The sequence below is a fragment of the Pristis pectinata genome, chromosome 10, assembly GCF_009764475.1.
Source record: "Pristis pectinata isolate sPriPec2 chromosome 10, sPriPec2.1.pri, whole genome shotgun sequence".
NCBI lineage: Eukaryota > Metazoa > Chordata > Chondrichthyes > Rhinopristiformes > Pristidae > Pristis > Pristis pectinata.
In genome coordinates, this window is record NC_067414.1 from 49,785,139 (window position 1) to 49,809,162 (window position 24,024).

The 24,024-nt window shown below is 37.2% G+C and overlaps 1 protein-coding gene across 2 annotated transcripts in view; it reads right to left on the reverse strand.

Moving 5' to 3' along the window:
- ptprk (protein tyrosine phosphatase receptor type K) overlaps nt 1-24,024 on the reverse strand; it is a 467,398-nt gene that overhangs the window by 44,030 nt on the left and 399,344 nt on the right. Inside the window, exons 15-16 of one of the 2 annotated variants that reach the window (XM_052025062.1) lie at nt 21,070-21,099; nt 18,098-18,258 (exon numbers count right to left, since the gene is read on the reverse strand). In XM_052025062.1, coding sequence (XP_051881022.1) covers nt 18,098-18,258; nt 21,070-21,099 — 191 coding nt within the window. The remainder of the gene's footprint in view (nt 1-18,097; nt 18,259-21,069; nt 21,100-24,024) is intronic. The other variant, XM_052025063.1, reaches the window with a different exon arrangement.

Sequence of the window (24,024 nt, forward strand, 5' to 3'; positions counted from 1 at the left end):
TATACCGGAGATAAATGGTGTGCAATTTTAGAGTCACCCTTCAGCATAATCTTACACCTGGCATGCCTACAAGGATATGTAGTAGACCACTTGAAAAGATATTTATGTTATTTCCACACATTTATCATGAGATCTACCCAGTCTTAAGATTGTACAAACAGCCTAATGTTCTACCAACAGAATACACATACTTCCTTTCCTAAAATGTGTAGAGATGATAATGCAAACTAGCTCTCCTCAGTTGCCATATTTGGACACTCAAGAATACAAAGCACACTGCAACAATGCAGCACTCCATTCCTCAGAAAGAGGGGAGCTGTTAAAGCAGCTGGTAGTCATCATTTAGGCTTGGATAACAACATTTGTCCAAATAGTCAGAGGCTCACAGTCTTCAAATATGACATAAAGATAACACTCATTGACAAACATGCACACAGCTACATCACATGGCTTCAGTATTTCCTGTAGTGCTTAAAACCATTGTTTTCAAATACTCACCAGCAATGGGCACTTGGTAGAATAGAGCAGCATAAAAAAACAAACACAAATTAAGATTGACATATAGCTCAAAAAATAAACAAGATGATGCAACAATCAGCATTCTTATTTTAGATGAATGCTTTGCAACAAATCAAAATATAAAATTATCACATATATTTTCACTCTCTGCTTTATTTGAAACTTTTTTTTGTTAAAATGAACTAAATTGAAAAATAATTTAGCTGGCTTAAACTGCCTTGGTCCGTTTCATAATAAAAAAAATGACATGCAATAACAAAGAATAATGTTTCTCTATGACCAGGGTGCATGGTTACATGACAACATAATCAAAATCAGAAAATTTTGGAAATGCTCAGCAGCATCTGCAGAGAAAGAAACAGAGTCAATGTTTCAGGTTGATGAGCTTTCAAGGATACCGCTGATTCTCCCTCCCAATATCTGCCTGGCAGGTTGAGTATTTCCAGCATTTTGTGATTTTATTTCAGATCTTCATCATCTGCAATTTTCTTGGTTTTTATTTACAACATAATAAAAGACTTCAGATGACATTACACTGCAACAATAAGGAGCACATAGCTTTCTATCATCTGACAGGATTTGTCTCCTTTGTTTAGGCTTTTTCGAGGTACTAGACAAGGTTGCCCGTTAAGCCCTTTATTATTTGATATTGCTTTAGAACCCTTGGCTATTGCACTTCGGGACCCTTCAAATGTATGTGGCATTACTTGCGGACAGATGATTCATAAGATATCTCTCTACGCCGATGACCTGTTACTTTATATTTCTAATCCGGACGAATCTATCCCCGCAGTACTATCACTACTAGATCAGTTTAGTGTTTTTTCTGGCTATAGATTAAATCTTAATAAGAGCGAACTTTTTCCATTGAATATACAAACCCCAATTTATAGCCAATTACCTTTTAGATTGGTAACTATTTTATATATTTGGGTGTTAAAATTACCAAGAAACACGAGGACTTACTTAAAGCTAATCTATTGCCTTTAATTGACCATGTTAAACAATTATTTACTAAGTGGTCTCCACTGTCTTTATCATTGGTAGGCCGAATTAATGCGATTAAGATGAATATTTTAACAAAATTTTTATATTTATTTCAAGCGATTCCAACTTTTGTCCCAAAATCTTTTTTTGACACTATTGATTCTAAAATTCTTTCATATATTTGGCAGAATAAAAACGCAAGGTTAAGTAAGAAATATTTACAAAAATTAAAAAAGGATGGTGGTTTGGCCTTGCCTAACTTTAGGTTATACTATTGGGCAATTAATATTAGATATTTAATTTTTTGGATACAAGATTCTGATGTAATTCAATGCCCCAAATGGGTACGCCTTGAGCACCAATCAGTTCTTGACTTTTCATTAGTTTCTATTTTAGGTGCTTCACTCCCTCTTGCACTTACCAAGTTAGGTAAACATACGACTAACCCAATTGTTAAACATACAATACGAATATGGTTTCAATTTCGTAAATTTTTTGGATTGGATAAATTTAATTTGTCAAGTCCCATTCAATCTAATTTTTTCTTTCATCCATCCAGAGCTGACTCAGGTTTTTCCATATGGAAAAGGAAGGGAATAGTATGTTTTCGGGATCTATTCATTGATAACTGTTTTTCATCTTTTGAACAATTGTCTAATAAATATAATTTGCCTAGATCACACTTTTTTCGATATGTGCAGATTAGAAATTTTTAAAAAACTACTATACCCTCTTTTCCGACACCTTACAAAATTGAAACTACGGAAAAAATTTTAGGTCTTAATCCTTATCAGAAGGGCTTGATAGCGATAATTTATGATTTAATTATGAAAATACGTCTAGAATCATTAGACAAAATTAAGAATGAATGGGAAAGTGAACTCCAGACATCTATACCTATAGAGACTTGGAAGAAAGCTCTTCATTTAGTCAATACATCTTCAATGTGTGCCAGACACTCGTTGATACAGTTTAAGGTAGTCCACAGGACCCATATGTCCAAAGATAAGTTAGCTCGTTTCTATAACCATATAAATCCTATATGTGATAGATGTAAATCGAATGTGGCTTCTTTGACACATATGTTTTGGTCCTGTCCTCTTCTGGAAAAATATTGGAAAGACATTTTTAACATTATTTCAAACGTATTGAAGATTGACTTACAACCTCACCCTATCACTGCAATTCTTGGATTACCAAGGATAGAGTCTGGCCATTTATCTCCTTCCGCTAACCGTATGATTGCTTTTGTTACATTAATGGCCAAACGATCCATTTTGCTTAAATGGAAGGATCCAATACCCCCTACTACTTTTCAATGGTTTTCTCAAACTATATCATGTTTAAACTTGGAAAAAATTAGGAGTGGTACTGTTGATCCTTTGCTTAAATTTGAAGATATTTGGAGTCCATTTATTCAATATTTTCGCATGATGTAGACCCCCCTTTCAATAACTTTCCAACTTGGAGGAACGGACTTGACGACATAATATTGCTCTGTTTCTACTGAGAAATTTTAGCCCAGTTTTTTGTTTCTTTTTTTTTGTTGTTTGTTTTTTTTAAAAAGTTTTTTTTTTGTTTAGTTTATATTGTTTATAATTTTAAAAATTGATTTGGGTTTTTTAAAATTTATATAATAAATCTTTTTTTTCCTTTCTTTTATATTATATTCATTTACTAAGAGATCGTTGGATCTACAGATTTTTTTTTATATTTTATTGTTCTTTATGATTATCTATGCTATGATTGTTATCCTAATCTCTTCGTATTACATGCATAAATATTGATGCTATATATCAATCTATATTAATTTGAAAACTAATAAAAAGATTGAAAAAGAAAAAAAGGATTTGTCATTTAAATCTGTGACATTCCCTTTGATATCAATTGCCAGACTACACATCTAGTTGCTGGCTTTGCACTGTGTATGACCAATGAACAAGTGCAATAAAGGCACTTCAACATGATACCGTTTAGTAAAGGCTAATGAAGATAAACAAAAACAATTATCAATTTTGCCACTCAGGAAAAGACATTCACTCACAACACATGCAGCAATATACAACCATGCAAATATTATGGAATTACCACTGCAAAAAGGAGTCTTAAAATATTGAATCTGTAATTTCTCTTTACAGGAATAATTGTTCTCTAAGCAATTACTCAATAAAGGTCATATGATTAAAAATGTGATAAAGGATTTTGCTATCAAACTCGACTAAAAGAGAAAGACAAAATGTAATTGTAACACCACTTAAAAGATTCTGGATTAACTTCAGTCGTAATATATTATACCAATCACACAATTTCATTTGACATTTAAAAAAAGCTTAACACCGTTGCTACCCAACCAATACGTTTTTGAAAGTTCATTATAGAATCAGTGCTCCTTTATCAGGGAATAGGGAGAATCCTGGCGAATTTTAATCAGATTTATGCTGCAGTAAAAGCAGAGGAAAAGATCCACTCTTTTTCTTCCTTCTAATCTTGCAGAAGTTATAACATTATGTACTTAGATACCTTCTTCAACTTTAATGGTAATGTACATGGCAAATTAACCAATTTGCAGAGCCACACAGTTCATCTGATTATTAATTATTACACAGATTTGTCAAATATATTACAGGCCCAAATAATCAGTAACAAATGTCTGGCATACTTTTGTCCAACTATTTATTCTGAGTGAACTTCACAAGCCAAGATCACCAATGTTAATAATTAGACAATAGAACATTGCCTGAGATTTTTCTTTCCATGAAGCACATTCCTCACATTTCTGGTTTCTTTGAGTAAATCTTATCAGCACAGTAGATAATCGAAAGTGAACAGTGCTGCCCACCAAAACAACAGTCTCATTAGACCCTCTACATCTCCATTGCCACAATACGATGATTCGAGAACCCTCCATATTAAACTTGAATAGAGGCCCAACCAACTGCCCTTCACCAATACTCATACAGCTAGCTGAATGTGTTCTCACACTGAGCAACTGTTTCATCTCCACTCAGTTTCTCCAGATCAAAAGTGTAGTTACGGTAACTTGCAAGGGCTTAAGCTATGCCTGTCTTTTTTGTAGGATACATAGAACGGTCCTTGCTTCACTTTTACTCAGAACCCCTCCGTCAACTCTTTTTCCATACTTTGATGATTGAATTGGTACTGCTTCCTGCACTCATACAGAACTTAAAAGTATTATTATTTTTGCTGCCAATTTCCACCTTGCTCTCACTTCTGATGATTCACTTCCCTGGATCTCTGTGTTTTCATCTCAGGGGTCAGATTGGCAAGAGACAGGGGGATAAGGGGACAGACTCCCACCATTATCTCGATTATGCTTCCTCTCACTCTAACACCTGTAAGGGCCCCCTTCCATTTTCCTATTGTCTCCATCTCTGTCATATCTGCTTCAATGATGAGACTTTCCACAGAGGTATTTCTGAAATGTCTTCCTTCTTCCTCGACTGTGGCTTCTCTACTATTGTTGACAGAGCTGTCAACTATATCTTACCTTTTCCCCCGCACGTCTGCTCTATTTGCTAGTCGTCATCTTCCACCCCATCAGTCTTCATATTTGATGGATCATTCTTCACAATTTCTATCACCTTCATTGATATTCCACCACCTGACACATCCATCACTTCTCAGCATTCCAAAGGGACTGTCCCCATTACAACTCCCTAGTCCACTCTTCCATTTCCACCAGGTGCTCCCTTTCTCACAGCACATCCCCACGTAATCTTAACGAGATGCAACACCTGCTCTTTTATCTCATTCCTTCCCACAGTTCATCGACCCAATCCCTGAACATTTCTTCCAACCTGCATTGAAGAAACCAAATGCAAATAGAGTGATTGTTTTGCAGAACACCTCTGTTCAGTTCAGAGAGGTGACACCGTGCTTCTAGTTGCCTGTCACTTTAATTCTTCATCCTACTTCCATTCTGACCTGCCTGTGGCCTCCTGTACTGCTCTGACAAGTCCCGACATAAGCTTGAAGAACAGCATCTTATCTTCCATCTAGGCGCAGTGCAGCCTTTGAGACTCGATATCCAATTCAACAATTTTGGGTAACCTGCTTTCTCTGTTTGTATCAGAACTGCAGGTTATCCATCTGTGACATTAACTTAGTTTTTCTCTCTCCACAGACTCTGCCTGATGTGTTTGGCATTTCCAATATTTTCCTTTTGGTTTCAATTCTCTGCAACACTCTTCACCAACTACACCATACACAAAATACACCATGTTGCAAAATGTTAATACTGAAATACTTAGGGCTCCTTTGCTTTAATTCATTTGAGTTTATAAGTATTTCATAGGATGTCTGAAAGGGTCATGGTTAATAACAAAAAAAATCTTAATCAAACAAAACAATGGTCAGACTTTATAACCACAAATTTTAATAATGCAAATTTACTAGTTGAGACATTGCCTCTTGCCTCCAGTGACCTGAGTTTAATCTTGACCCTGGATGCTGTCTGTGTGGAGTTTGCATATTCTAAATGTGACCATGTGGATTTCCTCCTGGTGCTCTGGTTTCCTCCTACATCCCAAAGACGTGCAAGTTGGTAGGTTAATTGGCCACTGCAAATTGCCCCTAATGTGTGTGGCAAGTGGCAGAATCTGGGGAGAGTTGATGAGAATGTGGGGAGAATTTTTAAAAAAGGGTAATGGAGGATTAGTGTAAACAGGTGGTTGATGGCCGGCGCAGACTTGGTGTGTTGATGGGCCTGTTTCTGTGCTCTCTCTCTCAATGACTCAAATAAACAAAGTTCTAATGCAGCATTTCTATTAACAAGTTTTCTCAGATGGGGGTTCTTGAAAAGTTTTCAAAGGAGTACACCAAAAAACATCAATGTATACCTGATTTAAGGTTTTGGCTCATAAGGAAAAACGAAAAAGATTTGAACTCTGGATTAAAGGGAACAATTAATTTAGCTATTTCCGAACTAACAGTAACTGAACAACATCTATGCAAATTTCTAGGCTTACTTTTCACCTACTTTAATTTTTAAATCAAAAAGACCAGAGTTAATTAAGAACAATCATGAATGGGCTAACAGATTTATGGATTCCAATTGCAAAATAAATTATGTTAATTTTCAGATAAGTCATCTGATGAATTAGCAAACTTTTTACAAAAACAATTAATTGTTCAAACATCCCATTTTTACTTATGGCTGAATTTCCTTTCCTCCCATATCTCAAGAAGTTGGCCCCTTGCTTGTGTTTTGTCTGACAGTCAGTTGGAGGATGTAATAACTTACCTAAAATGGCCAATTATGAACCATGTCCAGAGAATGTCAACAAGTTACTCAGGCCAAGGGAAGGAAATTGATCCTCTTCCCAATCCTGCACTCACCAAGGATGTTCATATACTCCCAGTGGAATTGCAATTGGCAACAGGTATAAACCCTGGATCATTTTTACATCTCTATGATAGGATCGCAATGGGAAATTATACATCTTTACTGAAGCCCAGACTAAGAATAGCTAATTTTGTTTTGACATGGCATTAAATCATTATCTGCATGGCTCACACATGGCATGTAAATTGTATACAAAGACCCAATTACTATGTCATCATATTTTTAGGAAGGAAAAGAAACTTCACAAATATAATGCCAATTTAATTTCGGTGATTCTCCTTAACTGAGAGCACTGAAAGAATTAGGAACTGGTGCTGAAGGGCCCTTCCCTTTTCTAACTTTCCAAGAATCTCCAAAATTGGGAATTGGGGAAAAGAATAAAGTGGTTGGATTAGGCCTTCCAGTTCTTTTCCTTGGTGTATTATCAGGCTGGTGCCAGTTTAAATGGTGCTCAGAAGAATCCAGGCCAAGATCAGAGTGGACATATGAAGTACACCTAGAAAATTTTCTTCCCGGAGGTGGCAAGTATATACACTGATGTTGTAGACATTCTGGCTGCTTCAGATTCTGTGGGCAAACTTCTGAAAATGGATCCACTGAATCTGAGAGAAATTCAGGTCAAGATTGGTAATTGCAACCAGAAATCCAAACAGATTCACAATATTCGAGTCAAGGCACATTTTGGTTGTTCTTGGGAAGACATAAAACAGTAATTCAGCAACTAGCATAGTCAATTCAGTAATGTTTGGAAAAAGTACAAGAGATGCTTCAGATAATGACTTCACAGTTTTGTGATAAACACACTGTTTGTGGACTATTTCTTTCATAAAATGTGCTGTGTTGCACCCCGTGGGGTCTTTTTGACGACAAATTAGCACAATATTTTGTCCCCACAGGGAATAGGTTCTTTTGATTCTAACTGTACAGACAACAGTAGTCATATGCAAATTAAAAAACATGACACTTCTTTGAAACAAAAAACAAGATGGAAAATTGATAAAGGCATAACATTTTGACAAATGGAAACTCTGTTATAATTATTCATCAGAAAAAAGCAGACCGAATCTAAAAATATATTACTTTAAAAAACTTAGATATGAGATTTACATGAGCATGATACCTGTTAACTTAGCATCAGATTCAAATCTCAGATAACAATTGACTGTTGAATCATATGCTTGTGGCGACTCACCGTCTAGTCGGGCGAACCGGCTCGGCAGTCGGGTGGCGCGGCGTCGGAGTGACGAGGCCCAAGATGGCGGTGGGCCTCGTCTTTCCGAGCGACGGGGAGAACCCGCGCGCGGGAAAGTCCTGATGACGTAGGACTTACGTCATTGCCGGTTGTTTTGGGCGGGAACATTCTCCCTTAAAGGGCCCGCGCAAGGCGGGAAAATAAACCAGTTCTCTTTGGCAATCCTCCGAGTAGAGTCTTGTTTTATTCCGCGGTAGCAACCGCTACATGCTCAGCTATCCAGAGATGCTAACAATTTTTGTAATAAGATAAAAATGATTATAAAATAGTGGATTTCAAGTATGATCTTTCAATCAATGTACCATATTTATCAGCATAATTCTTCAAAGATGTGGCTCTATATAGATGCTATAAATGTCATCATCACTGGATGCTACAAACTTTATTTCAAAAGGTCCTGTGTCATAAAGAGGACCATATTACTGATACCAGTAAATCTGTGCCAGTAGTCTAATTCATAGGCCACTGTTCAATGCTGAGGGGGATAGAAGATCATTACTGAATCCAACTTGGCCAATAATGTTTCAGAAATAATCAGTTGCTCAAATCTAATGAAAAATTCTCAGAGCAAAAAGAAAGAATATCTAGAGACAGAGAAGTTTAGCTTTTCTCCAATACACAGAGGATGAGCTACAAAGTGGCAGGAATTTATCTGAACCCATCATTTTTGGCCTCTATTCCTCTTCCCTTTATTACCACCATCTGACCAAGGCTGAACTAGACTTTTCACATTCTTGGCATTGTATCTTGTCCAGTGGTATAGTTGCGACCACATCTCTGATACACCACCAAGACTACCCCATCTTTGGAGCATCCCCAACTCCCTCTGTCTCAGGCTCATAAGTTACTGAATACATTATCTATGGCTTTGGTACCCAAAAATATGACTATTGCAATGCCCTCCTCTTCAACATGCTTTGTTCCACCTAGTATAAACTTGAGGTCATGCAAATTATTGCAGCTCACAGCTTACTTTGCATCCAAACCTGTTCACCAATCACCCCCTTGCTCGCTGACCAATGTCAGCACCTGTTTGAGTGATGCCCAGATTTTAAATTTCTCATTGTTCTTTGGTAGCTCCACAGCTATACTGCTTCCCCTGCCTAACCTTCATCCCCATATACACTGGTATTCCACAACCCTTCAACACATTTGCATTCTACCAATTCTGGTGTCTTGTACATCTCCACTTTTAATTGCTGCACCACTGGACTTATTACTTCAGCTGACAAGATCATAAGCTCCATAATTCCTTTCCCACACCTCTTTGCTTCATTACTCTTTCGGATTCTCTTTAAATCTTATCCCAAAATTTAACATTGGGAAGTTTCTCCAAATTTCTTCTCACATGGCCTGGTGTTTGATAATGCTCCTTCAAGTATTGTGGGATGCTTCGTTATGTAATGGGGCTTATACAAATGCATCTGGGCCGGTGGGCCAGGTACAACCTGCCTTTCACCAAGAAAATCTTGGAATATTTTTGTACATTCTTCATGTAGGGCTACAAGACATCAGCTGCAGCACCAGCGAATGTGTCCCTGCTTGGCAGCTCTGTTGATTTCACAGCATCTATTTAAGAAGTGTCAGAGTGACTGAGGTTTCAGTGATGGTCAAAATTTTGCTGGACTCTTCACAAGCAGCAAAATTACCCAAGGGTGAAATTCAAACAGGTTCAGTTTATTTTGGAAAGTCTCCATGAAATCAGTAACTGGTTAGCCCCATTTAACAGAAATATATCATCTGAGCATGGAGAATTCAGATGAGATTCTGAAGGCTTTATTCACTGACTTGAACTCTGCATCTGGGACAACATTAGTTCACAGAAAACGAGTACTAAATATGTTTAAGCAAGCATGATCACATTTACATTCCCCTTCTAGATTCATTCTCCAACTTATAAGGTCTGATGATAACTGGGGAAAGAGATTGCAACTACAATCAGGAACCATATTTCCCCAGGAAACACCATCTAAAAAAAAGAGTTCAATGTCTCCTGGTTGCTGTTGACAGAATGTCACATGCAGACAGAGCTCAGTATATAACCTTTAAGCCGAAGAGATTTTATTTTCATTGCTGGATGAGAGAACAGGCACTTTGCCTTTCAAAGGCAACTTTCACTCCTTTGTACACAGACCAAAATATAATGCACAGCCATAGACTGTATAAACAAAGACTTAATTACCAAGGGAATTCTAAATAACTCCTTAAACCTCAAAATCATGGGTTCCCTTGTACAAATTTAAGTTGCTATTCACACAGGAAAGAGAGAAGTGGATGGGGGGGCGGGGAGGTGAAGGCAGAACAGAAATGCAATCCATTGAATTTTTGCCTTTTTAAAAAAACAATGCAAGTTTTCCTCACCTCAAGACTCACCCCTCTATACTGAAGCTCAAATACAAATATACCTGCAATGCCAATTCCAGGACTCAAAGCATGTTTCGTGTTTGGTACAGGTTTCACACGTTATTGAAAATTGTGTTTACTCAGAAAAGTGCACACAAATGTAAATACTGTAAAGGTCAGTTAATGGAATCAGCAAAAACTACACTTGAATCATCTGTTAATGTGGTATAAGCAGCAGAGGAAAAATGTAAAAACGTTAATGATAAAATGAAAGCCTTGTTTTTTTAAAAAAAACCTATATCTGTTTTAATTCCTATCAGAAACTGCTCTTTTTGTGTTTATCCTATCCTCAATCCTGAATGGGATAACAGAAATTGTTTTTGGATGTTAAGGACTATATTAGGCATCTATATTATTCCAAAATGCAACCTCCCAGCTTAATTTCTCTGGAACAAGATTCATTAATACAAATAAAGCAATGAGCGATTGACATCTACAAATATACTTTTTCTCCTCTCACACTCTTGACTATCGAAACTTGATTTACTACTGAAAAAAGACATCTTCTCCTTCACTCCATTAACCACACACCCATGAACAGTTTGTTTACATAGCTATTAAGCATGCAAAACATACAAAGACATGCAACAGTTGAGGATGTAGGGCTTGGTCCTCACCTAACACGGCAGTCGGTACAAGTGGATCATTAGGCACTGCAGGAAAACATATCTCATGAAGAACACATCTACATAAATTATTTTTAAAGTAAAAACAGTATATTACTTCAATTTGTGAAAACTCAGAAAGGAGAAAAATCACAGGCATTTTATTCATTCAAAATGACAGCAATGGAAACAAGACTTAAACCAATTTCATCTGTAGACCATATACAGATTCATTCTTTGCCCATATTCCAATTAACGTAATAAAAAATTAAGTACAATAAAGAAAATGCAGACTTCTACAGAGACTAAGACAGATGGCCAATTTTCTGGATGATTTAGAAACTAGACAGGTATTCATTACCGGATGAATTAGCCAAGAAATTACTACAGCTGCAATATCATAATCAACTTATGGTGTCAGGTTTGATTCTTTTAAATTGTTTGTTAGAATTGACAAGTAAAACAAATTTAGATTTAAATTAATGTTCCTCTGTTTCTTTTTAAAAAAAGTCACTAAATCAGCAGTTACATTTTACTTTGTAAAATTTCTCTCTGTGAAGTAATTCATTTCTTAAATCATGTACGCATTAAGAGATCACATCGCATCACAATAAACCTGTGGAATAATTTGAAACCATGACATCTCCACATTGTTTTGAAATCATTAACCACATTATCATTACCTATAAATGCAAAAATATCTTAGCACATTTACTGAATGCCTACAAAAGGTGAGTATGTCAGAATAGACAATGATAGCCCTGTTAACTCAATACTTATCCTGGAGACTAACCCAATCTATACTTCTGACCGCAGGACAGAAAACATCTTCAAAAATGAAATTTCTTGGCTGAGGCAAACAAATACATTTGTGTGATGTGATCAAAGAACTAAATATTAAAATGGAGATATTCAGTTCTTAGATCCATTTCAAGATAATAGGGAAGACTGTAATGCATTGACATGATATTTAATTGAAGAAAACAGCAGCACATAGAACTATCATTAAAAGTTGCTTTTTCATTAATAACAAAAATGTAAAATGACACTTTCTTCATATATATTCTATTCTTCTTAATTATTTAGTGAAGATAAATAACTAAGTCTTTGTTTCATTCATTTCTATGATCACAGAAGATATAGCACTTTTCCTGTTTTGTCAGTTGTTTCACATATTGAAATGAAAGCAAAAAAAACTAATAAAAATAATACTCCAATTATGGAAGGAACATTTCCATTTTAAATATTTCTAAATAAAATTATAAATGCAATTTTAGAATTGTGATTTTTAGCATCAAATTTAATCTATCATGTTATTCAATTTCTTTCCCTTTCCTACCAAGATTCAAACAACTGAAACACACCAGCAGCTCAAATACTTTAATCAGCTTGCAATGCAGTACAATGATGGATACCTGGGGTTTGCAATGATTTGGATTTGCAGGAAGTTGAAGACAGGAAGATTGAAGCAGTTTTGTCAATGTCCATAAGTGAGAAAAACATGGATACAGGTTTTACACAAGTCGGGCTGAGGCAGGGTGGGTATGAATCTTGATGTAGTGATAGAAGCAAGAAGTTTGTTGATACAAATGGAGTTTGAAATTCAACCCTTGACCTAACAGGATGAGATCATGGCAGGACCAGAAATGATGGCTTTGTTTTTTGCCATATTTAAAAACAAAAGTTTCACCCTATCATAACTTGCATATTAATAAATAACAGAGCAGAAGCATCGAGGTGGGGGTGAGTGGAGAAGTTTGTGATCAAGGAAAGTGGGGAAGAAAAAAAAGTTTATGCACTAGGAATCTTACTTTGCATAAAAATACATATTAGAATGGCAATGAATAGAGGACTTGGGGTCACATGGTGTACAAGGCATCTGGGCTTAAGCAGCATGACCCATGGGCTTTTAACATAATTTTAGAGATCATTAGTAAACTGTAATCTCCATAATGATCCATTAAAGCTGGAACCCTTAACTAGAAATGTTGCTGAAAGTATAGAGACATTGCAGTGAGTCAACACAAGGTGTTTCAGGATGGATAAAGGAGTGTAGGGCACCTTGCTCCTCCAAAACTGGACATTGCAGCAACAGAAATTTATCTCCTAGATCGGAGCAGTTGAAGGCCCACCACTCATGCTCCCTGCACCCACAGAAGTTAAAAGTACACATCTGTAATTCAACTAGAAATCTGATTTATAGTATCAGGGCTGAAACCATTTTGTCTCCGTGAAGCAGGTAAGTACTTTTTTTTAAAAGGACCTTGAACAACTTCCATCATTTAGGGCTAGTTTTCACTCTATGGCCTACACAGTATTTCTTAGCCAAGGTCAAAAGTTTCAGCAGTGACTTCAAACATGCACCAGATGCCAAACATGCACTGGATGATGACTGACATCATCAGAAGGTGCTTGGAATCATCCATACGTAGATAACAGCATGCACATAGAAGTATGTGATCAAGAATAGCAGTATGTATGGGAAGTCACATCATTGATATTACACCTTAATTCACCAGTAGATCAACAATACTGAAGAAGCTCCACACCGTATGAGACAAGGCAGTCTGCTTAATTGGCAACCCATCAATACTAAATATTCATTGCTTCCTCCACCAGTGCACCAAAAGCCACTGACAATTATCACTTGAATGTGTCTTGCCATTCCTTCATTCTCAATGGGTCAAAACACTACAACTCCTTGCACAGCTTCCTGCCTCTCCTCATTGAAGAGCACTATCAGCAAACATCAACAACACAAATATCACGTTGCTGTCAGTCACAGAAGATGTCATTTCTTGTTTTAGTCAAAGTGGATGTTTGCAACATAGGGTTTATTTTTAAGTGTAGTTATAAGCAATATTAACCCACTTGAACAGAGAATGACTTCAAAAAAAATTCAGCTTTCATGAATAAGTCACATTTTTTGGCACTTGCATCAAATAACAAAAATATTTTGGTAGCATTTAAGCAGTTTTTACTGTTCTGATGTTCAGATGAGTCATTCCACTTGGGCTCATTCTGCCTGTTCAAAACAAAATGCCAGGGGTATTGGTTTTTTGAAGAAACTCTCAGTGTTTTGTGTTTTAGCATTTGCAAACTCATTCTTAGCCAATACCAGTAAAGAAATAGAAACTGAGTTCATTGATTATACGGGCATGCTGTGCGTAAATTGGATGTTGATTTGTCTTCAAATAGTGATCGTACTTCAAAAAACATTCATTGGTTGTTTAGTCCTTTCTGATACACAAGGCTATGAATGCAAATTATTTCTTAAATTCAAACAACAGGACACATACTTTAAAACATCTTTTTAATCGATATGTTTCTAGTCAAGGTCCACCTACATCAAAATAAGTGTTTATTTACCTTTTTAACATAAACAGTGGATCAGGTAACTGAGAGCTGGCTGAAGTCAACAGGCAGAGCAAGCAGTAGGGACTTGCAGGTGTTCTTGCTTAGTTGGCTCACTCAGAAGTATTGGAGGCTGATACCCTCAGTGAGATGATGTGAAAGGTGGTCCCGCTGGGGAAGGGCCAGGCAGAGCGCTGGGACCCCTGAAGACTAGAGTGGATGGGCAGGGAGGTGGGACTCTGAGCAGGAGCAAGTCATGGGATAATGTAGTCGCCAGCGAAAGCAAGTTTAATAATCAGGATAGTCAGGGGCACATATAGGCAGGGAAAGAAATACTCAGTTAAACTGCATTTATTTCAATGCATGAGGTTTAACAGGAACATGGCTGAGAGAAGGGCAGAACTGGCAGCTCAATATTCCAGGATACAGATGCTACAGGCTTGACACAGGTACAGGTAAGCAAGGAGGGAGAGTGTTGCCCTTTTGATAAGGGAGGACCTAACAGCAGTGCTTGGAGATGACATTCTTGGGGGATCATCCAGTGAGGCCAGATGGGTAGAACAAGAAGGGGTGGGTCACTCTAGTGGAGCTGTACTATAGACCCCCACATAGTCAGCGGGAACTTGAGGAGCAGGTGGGTAGAGAAATTGCTCATAGTTGCAAGAATAATAGGGTAGTATTAGTGGGAGATTTTAATTTTCCCAGTATTGACTGGACTACCCAGAGTGTTAAGGGCCTGGATGGGGTGGAATTTGTGAAATGTGTCCAGGAAAGTTTCCTGAGTCAACATATGGAGGGCCCTCCTTGGGAAAGTGCAATACTGGACCTTCTCTTAGGGAATGAGGTAGGACAGGTAACTGAAGTGGCAGTCAGGGAGCACTTTGGCTCTAGTGACCATAAATCTATTAGTTTTAAGATGGTGATGGAAAAGGATAGGACAGGTTCGCAGGTTAGAGTCCTAAACTGGAGCAGGGCTAATTTTGGTGGAATTAGGCAGAATCTAGCAGAGGTTGATGGGGCGAGCCTGTTTGAAGGGAAAGGAACGAATGGCAAGTGGGAGGCTTTTAAGAGTGTGATAGCAGGAGTCCAGGAGCATCACATTCCTGTTAGGGTGAAGGGTAAACCTAACAAGTTTAGGCAACCTTGGCTAACGAGGGATATTAAGGCTTTGGTCAAGAAAAAGGAGGAAGCATACATTGGGTTTAGGAGGTCAGAGACGAGTGAATCCCTTGATGACTATAAAATGATTAAGAATACTCTTAAGAGGGAAATGAGGAGAGCAAAGAGAGGGTATGAGATAGATCTGGCAGGCAAGGTTAAGGAAAATCCCAAGAAATTCTATAGCTATATTAAAAGGGTGGCCAGGTCCCCTTAGAGATCAGCAGGGCCACCTATGTCTTGAGCCACAGGAGATGGGTGGGGTATTTACTGAGGAGAAAATCATGGTTGCTCAAGAGATAAGGGAAACAAGTGGAGATGTTTTGAAGGACGTTCACATTACCAGGGAGGAGGTATTTGCAGCCTTACAGTATATTAAGGTGGATAAATCCCCAGGGCCTGACTGAGTGCATCCTTGGACTTTGTGGGATGCTAGAGAAGAAATTGCAGAGGACCTTGCAGAGATACTTGCTTCATTGTTAGCCACTGGTGAAGTTCCCGAAGACTGAAGGCGACTAATGTTGCTCCGTTGTTTAAAAAGGGTAGCAAGGACAAGCCAGGAAACTACAGGCTGGTCAGCCTGACATGAGTAGTGGGGAAGTTACTACTGGAGGGAATTCTGAGGGACAGGATCTACCAGCATCTGGATAGACAGAGTCTGATTAGGAGGAGTTGGCGTGGCTTTGTGTGTGGAAAGTCGTACTTAATGAACCTCTTAGTTTTTTTGGAGTGGCAACCAAAAAGGTAGATGAGGGTAGGGAGAGTGGATGTTGTCTATTTGGACTTTAGCAAGGCCTTCAACAAGGCCCCGCATGGTGGGCTGGTCTGGAAGGTTAGGTCCAAGGAATCTACGGAGATCTCGTTAGGTGGATTCAAAATTGGCTTGAAGGTAGGAAGCAGAGGGTGGTTGAAGGTTGTTTCTTGGAATGGAGGCCGGTGACTAGTGGTGTGCCACAGGGGTCGGTGTTGGGACCCTTGTTATTCATTACTTATATAAATGATTTGGATGCAAATGCACAAGGCTGGATCAGTAAGTTTGCAGACGTCACAAAATTAGGAGGTGTTGTTGATAGTGAAGAAGGTTATCATAGATTACAGGGGGATCTTGATCAATTAAGGAAGTGGGCCAAGGAATGGCAAATGGATTTCAATACAGATAAGTGTAAGGTGATGCATTTTGGAAATATGACTTATACTATGAATGGTAGGGTACCAGGGACTGCAATGGAACAGAGGGACCTAGGAGTACAAGTGCACAGTTTGTTAAAAGCGGCACCACAGGTAGACAGGCTGGTGAAGAAGGTGTTTAGAATGCTGGCCTTCATCAGTCAGGGCATTGGGTATACAGTAGGAGTTGGGACATTATGTTGCATTTGTATAAGTTGTTGGTGAGGCTGCACTCGGAGTACTGTGTACAGTTTTGGTCACCCTGTTATAGGAAAGATGTGGTTAAACTAGAAAGAGTGCAGAAAAGATTTACGAGGATGTTGCCAGGACTAGAGGGACTAAGTTATAGGGAGAGGTTGGCCAGGCTAGATCTTTATTCCTTGGAGAGTAGGAGAATGAGGGGTGACCTTATGGAGGTTTATAAAAACATGAAAGACATATATAAGGTGGATGGTAACAGTCTTTTCCCCAAGGTAGGAGAGTTCAAAACTAAGGGGCATAGATTTAGAGTATGAGGGAGAAAGACTTAACAAGGACCCAAGGGGCAACCTTTTTCACAGAGAGGGTGGTGAGCATATGGAACGAGCTGCCAGACGAAGTGGTTGAGGCAGGTGCAATAGTATCATTTAAGAAGCACTTGGATAGGTACATAGATGGGCAGGGCTTAGAGGGATATGAGCTGAACGCAAGAAATTGGGACTAGCTGGGTGGGCACCGTGGTTGGCATGGACTCATTGGGCCTGTATCCTGCTGTATTGCTCAATGACTCTTCGATTAGGTCCAAGGGTGGTCTAGGCTACTGGGCACCTCCACTGAAGGCAAGCAGGTACTGAATTTTGTTTTTGCAGTCTGGGCTACTTGAACATCACAGTTGAGTTCTCACATGGACTTGTTTCTACTGGCCACATGAAAATTTGCCGCCATTCCATTAACCGTTCCAACTGCAGCTGCATTAGGGCTGGTCCACAATCTTAGTGCTATTATTGGAATAGTGTAATAATGAATAGTGTGCTCATAATATTCACGTCACATGATGCGTATGTGCTCAGTTTTTGCCCATTCAAAAATTTCAGTGGATAGATTAATGGGATACCATCTGTAATCCTGCTCGTTTATTAGATGACATTATATCTCAAAGATTCATAAATTTTGGTCAAGTGCATTGCTTAACCAGATCTTAATATTCATCTTGGTGATTTTTAAAAAGAGAAAATATATCTCTGTCATCTATTGCTTTATGCACCTTGATGAGATCCCTAATTTTATACTGAACTACGTAATACTTACATCTTGGACTGAAATTGTGCGAATCCATGAAGGTGATAGAAAGAGGCTCATCAGCATGAAGCGTGCTTTGGTCAGCGTAACTCCTATCCATGGCATTCACCATATGAGTCATCTCTTGCCGAGCATTTCCTACTGCATCCTTGCGCTTCTTTGCAAGTTTACTGCAATCAGCAAAAGGCATGTCATCAAGTTGTTCAAGTTTTAAGCACAATTTTAGTATGTCAAATGTTTAGGTTGAACAAAAGGCTTTCTTTATTTAACTTCTGTGGAAACAGTTTCTCATCTTTTACGGAGAACTTGGCAAATCAAGTAACAAATATCAGAAAAATTCTTTTTGTACTACTTTATAATATTAAGACCCAATTACTGCTGATAACTGATAAAACAATTACCTGAAAAATAATTTTTTTAACTTATTACTGGTGAATAACAGTTTGAATTAAAGCTTGAATAAAATCATTACAAATTCATTACTCTAGGAATACACATTCAAAGAGCTAATGAAGCTAGGAACAAGGAGAGTATTCAGTCTGCTGAACCTGTTCTACCATTCAATCAGATCACTATTTATCTGTGCCTCAACATTCTGCATTTATTCCATTTTTTGAGATAAACTTACTCAATTTTATTTTCAGTTTTGATAGAAATCTGGGAAAAAACATCTTGGACAAATGAAAGAACAGAATTTAGTTGTAATAATCCAGCTTGTGTTGTGCTTCTTGAGGAGCCTTTAGAGTAGGCTGTATTGTGGCTAAATGTCAATTTTATCTTACTTTGAAAGTTGAAGATCTTTAACTTTGAAACTGCAGAGTGTTAAGTAAGCAGTCATACATAATCTGTTTGCATTTCAACACTCAAATTTCTTCCAATGATATGCAAATAGATATGCAAATTCAAGCTTCAATTAATCACTTAAAATGAAGTTTAATGTTATATTTTTTGAGATTATGGACTACCATTGACCCATCTTTACCTTAATGTAAAAAAACAATGTTGACTATAATTTCTTCAGATAGTCAGTTTACAACATTGGTTTTGATTTTACTCTTTTATTGATTTTTATTAGGTATCAGCAGTAGGAAGTTTTACTTTGACTCCATATGATGCTTGACTGTGCCCATCACTGATCTGATTAATGGAGCGAGATATTTGATTAGAGAATGATAAATGTGTATTTATAAACAAGTTAACTCCTTTTGATAAGATGAGCCTGCTGTGTGAATATACAGCTAACATTGTTAATATGAATTGATAAGATTATATCAGACAATGACAAGACCCTATATGAATTACTCTGCAATTGTGAATTTGACATATATGTTAATACATTATATTTCTTCAATTCTTTAAAAATTAATTAGTTGTTTTTAGAAGTATCTACAACCAATCAACCAACTTGTGTGCTATAACAAAAGTACTAAAATATTCTGAAAACTGGACATACACTCTAAATAAATTGCTCATGTTCAAATCAATATACACTGTTAGGAATAAATATTAATTGCAGTTCCTGAATCTTTATCACTTATTTTCTGCTCTTCACATTTAGCATGCACTAGAACAACAGTTGTCAAGGGTAAAAGGCCAAATTTATAAGCTTTGACAAAAATTCCAAAAGATAATTCAGTATTATACTGTACGTGTCAAGGTTTTAAATGAAAATTTATATCCAGTAATTTAATTCACTGTTCAAACTCCTGACAGTCTCTCTGTAGGATTCCAGAGAACATGTGGCACCTTTCAAGCGCACTGCTACATTTTCAGCCAAGCACTTCCTATGCATCCTCTCCCATGATAAAAGAAAAGCAATTTAGTATCTATTTGAGATTGAATAAGCTGCAGCCAGTTCTCATTATTTATCAAAACAAAACTCATTTCAATGGAAAAACTGAAGCACATATACAAGCCAGTGGTGCAAGCATTCCAAGGGTGAGGGATGGGGATGAAAATCATTTGATGCAATGACATTGTGAAACTAATCATGCTTTGCTGAATTCAACCTTACTTTATGACCAATTAATATTTCATATTGCAAATTATCGCAACTAAGTGCATCTTTATTTTCAGTTTGTTAACTCTGGTCACCTATTGAAAAGTTTTATTTAGGATAACAGCCCCAATGCCCAATTAATTTTTGGTTATCTTTAAATTTTGGATTTTTAGAAGGAACAACATTTACAGAGACCTTTGGCCACTTTGAATAACCAGGTTTATGAGGCAAATGTTCTCTCTCATTAATCTGAAAACTGCCTCTAGTACTTAAGTACATTAAAGTGCAGCTTTTAAAAATAAACATTATATTGGGTTGCATATTGTAAAGAGCAAGTCATGGTAACCCTTGGAGACCCTGTTGTCTCCTTTAGATGCCATCAATCTGTAAAGGCAGCTGTTTGTACTTAGGTGCAAGAAGCCTTTTTGCAATTTTATGTGCATAAAAAATGCTGATATTGTATATTGATATTGTATATAATATATTGACTAAATTCATTTAAGTGTTTGTTCCACTGCGGAGAAGTAAATCCTATAATATCAGATGTTCTGGATAATAAATTAATAAAATAAAATTTAAGCTGAGCTTCAATGTTTATTTAATGGTCTCCATTCATATCAGTGAAGCATAAATTTATTACTAAACTAAGAACACAAGAAATAGAAGCAGAACTAAGCCAGTCAGCTCCTCATGTCTGCTCTGCTACTCAGTAACATCATGGCTGATCTTTTACCTTAGCGCCACTTCCCTGCATTATCCCATATCCCTTGATTCCCTGATATCTCCAACTGAATTTATTAAAATGTTCTGCAATATTCAATTTTAAATTAAAACTGCAAATTCAATGTAAAAAGGAGTTTTTGTATTTTAACTTTACCAGTGGGTTCCTGGATTCATAACAGGATTATGTCAAAACTTATCATTTGCACCCAATACCACCCTTTACCTTTAAAATAATAACTTGCTTCTATTGTCTACTTACAGGTAATAAGAATAAGAATAGTAGCTCCTCCTGGCAAGCAAATCAGACAGTGAAGAAAGAATTATTGGTGAATAAAGTGTGGAATCAGTTATAATCAACAAAGCAAATGCTAGCTGGATTTAGATACTGATCATCTTCTGTTAGCATTTTACTGCAAACTGTTCATGCAAAAATTAATCTTACATTCCATGCAGTCATGTGCTGGCAAATAAAATAGAAATAATGTGTACAGAATGACAGTGAACAATTATGCTCCAGATGTTGTTCATTGAACAAAACAAGTGAATAATTAAAACTGATTGCACATTTCTTGCATGCACTGTACCATAAGTCAGAATTGCTAATTTTCTTCAATATGTATTTGAAGAGAATAACTTCCATTCCATTCAGGTATTTCGCACAGAAATATCAGATCAGTAAAATAATGAACATTCCAGGTATTCAAACAAAAACAAAGCCATTTTAACTACATTAATTACGTCTATATATTACAGATGATCAAGGCAGATAAAAGCACAATAACAATGACCTGTTCGTTAACTCGAAATCCGTCTGGCTAAAATATTTTTTTAACGATTTTGTTTCAAATGACATTTTCTAAATGAACAACTATTCCTCTCCTTAATCAACCTGGCAACCGTATTGATTAATATAAATACCATTTCTATTACAACGCAGCAAGAATGTACACATTCCAATTTGCTACCTTTGAAATTTAACAATTGTCTACTTTTTCTGTTGGTTTTACCTATATATAAATCCTATAAATCCTTAAATAACTTGCTTCTTCAGAGAAAAAAATCTCACTTTAACTTTCCTGCCAAGATACTTTGTTCTAACACTAAGAATACTGATTAAAGTTTTCTGTTGGTCTATAAACACTTGTAACACATCAATATATTCTGAGTACCTTAGAAGATTTAATACAGTCAGCAGGAATTGTGTGCATAAACTCTCACATTCTCAAATACAGCACACATGGTTTGAGGAAATAATTAGATGCAGGTGATTGTTGCATATAGTGAGAAGACATGTAGGGTCAAAAAAGACTTTTAATTGACAAGGACATCTTTGGAACCATATTTCTTAAGGAAGATTAAGAGTGAATAGATTAAGGGAATGCAGCAGATATTATCTGCACAGATTTCTAAAAGATGTTGATAAAGTGTTTCTTGAAACATTGAAAATATCAAAGCACATATTACTAAAGATAATATGGTCACACAGCAAGAGAAATTTCCAGTGTGTATAGAGGTAAGTATCTTATGGAATGATAGATTGTGACTTTTTAATTGATATTAGAGAATATTAAAGAAATAATCACAAGGGGAGAGAATTATACCAAACCATAAAGCCCTCAAATGAGACCCTGGTGAATGCATGAGATGCTTTACAAGCACTTTGTAATCCATCTAGAAATGAAAAGTTGACCTTTTACCAGTCCTTTACACATAACTAGGATCAGGGAAGTATCTGATACTTCCTTAATATAGAACATTACTTGCAGGTCACTGTAATTTCAAAGATTTGAAGGATATGTTCATTAGCAGTCAGTTTATTTGTGGAGACCAGTCAGAGTTAACAGCCACTATGCAAAGACAGAGTATGGACAGGTATTTAGAGCCACCCAAAAGTCAAGCTACAATAATTGAATGGCCAATAGGGGCAAGTAAATGTGCAAGACAAAAGATAGAAAAGAGAAAGCACCGCTATGCTTGCAACATCTGGGCAAACTATGTGGATGGCAACATGAATAGCAACAAAAAAAGAAAATCATCCTACACTTGGGGAAAAAGTATGCAAGATGTGCACTGGAAAGTAATTTCTATAAACAGTACACCAAAGTCCATGGGGTAGATAAACTGAGTTGCCCAGTGACAGACTGGATCAGATTCAGAGCACCATTTGAAAACAATGCATCCGAGGCTAAATGATTTCAGTCCTGTGCAAGGAATAATCACAAGATGCATCGACACTAAGGGGGACAAGCAACTTCTTCCTGATACAATCCATTAATTTCAATGCCACGCCAACAGATGGCATGGATGTTTTTTTGTTACACGGCAAGTGATTAGGATCTGGAATGGACTACCTAAAATAGTCATGGAAGCAGATTCAATTGTAGTGTGCAAAAGGGAGTTGGAGAAGTATTTGGAAGTAAAGAATTTGCAGTACTATTGTGAGAGTGACTGTGGAACAGGACCAGCTGGATTCCTTTCTGACAGAACTGGCACAGATTCAATGGACAGAACAACTTCTTTCTGTGGTGTAACTATTCTGTGATTCTGATTTTGGAACACCACAAAAGTTTTTGGTATCCATCTGAGAGCTGCCTAAGAAGAATATGGAACAGCGCTGGCTGGATGCTTGCAAGCAATAATTATGGAAACAAATTATGGAAGTTGTCACAGCAGAGCCTGTTTTGCAATACTTTGATGATTAAAAGGAGCTGAAAATATAGGCAGATATCTCATAAAAGGGCCTTGAAGCAACAATCTTGCAAGACAGTTGGCTGACAGCATGCACAAGCAGATCTGATAGAAATGTGATACGCAGACTGGGAAGCTACTTGCTATGGCCTTTGAACCAGAGAAGTTTCACCTCTATAACTATGGACTGTGAATGTACACACTGATCATAAGCCAATCAGGATCATTCCTAGTAAGCCCCTCCAGAGAGTACCAAAGAGATCGCAGAAAATACTCGAGGATTTAAGTATAGAACAAAGGTTTGGTACTGTCCAGACAAAGACGTGTGCAGCTGAAATGCTAAGCAAAGCTTTCTCAAGGGCACAGGGGAGAGTCAAGAGATTACTTTAATCTGTTACACCCAAAAACAGATGAGAGATTCTATCAAGTCTAGAAATGAGACAGAGGTGTTTCGCTACAAATTACAGATTCTCAGGACATCCAGTGTAAACAACATCAAGAGAAATGATCTACAAGCACTGCTCAG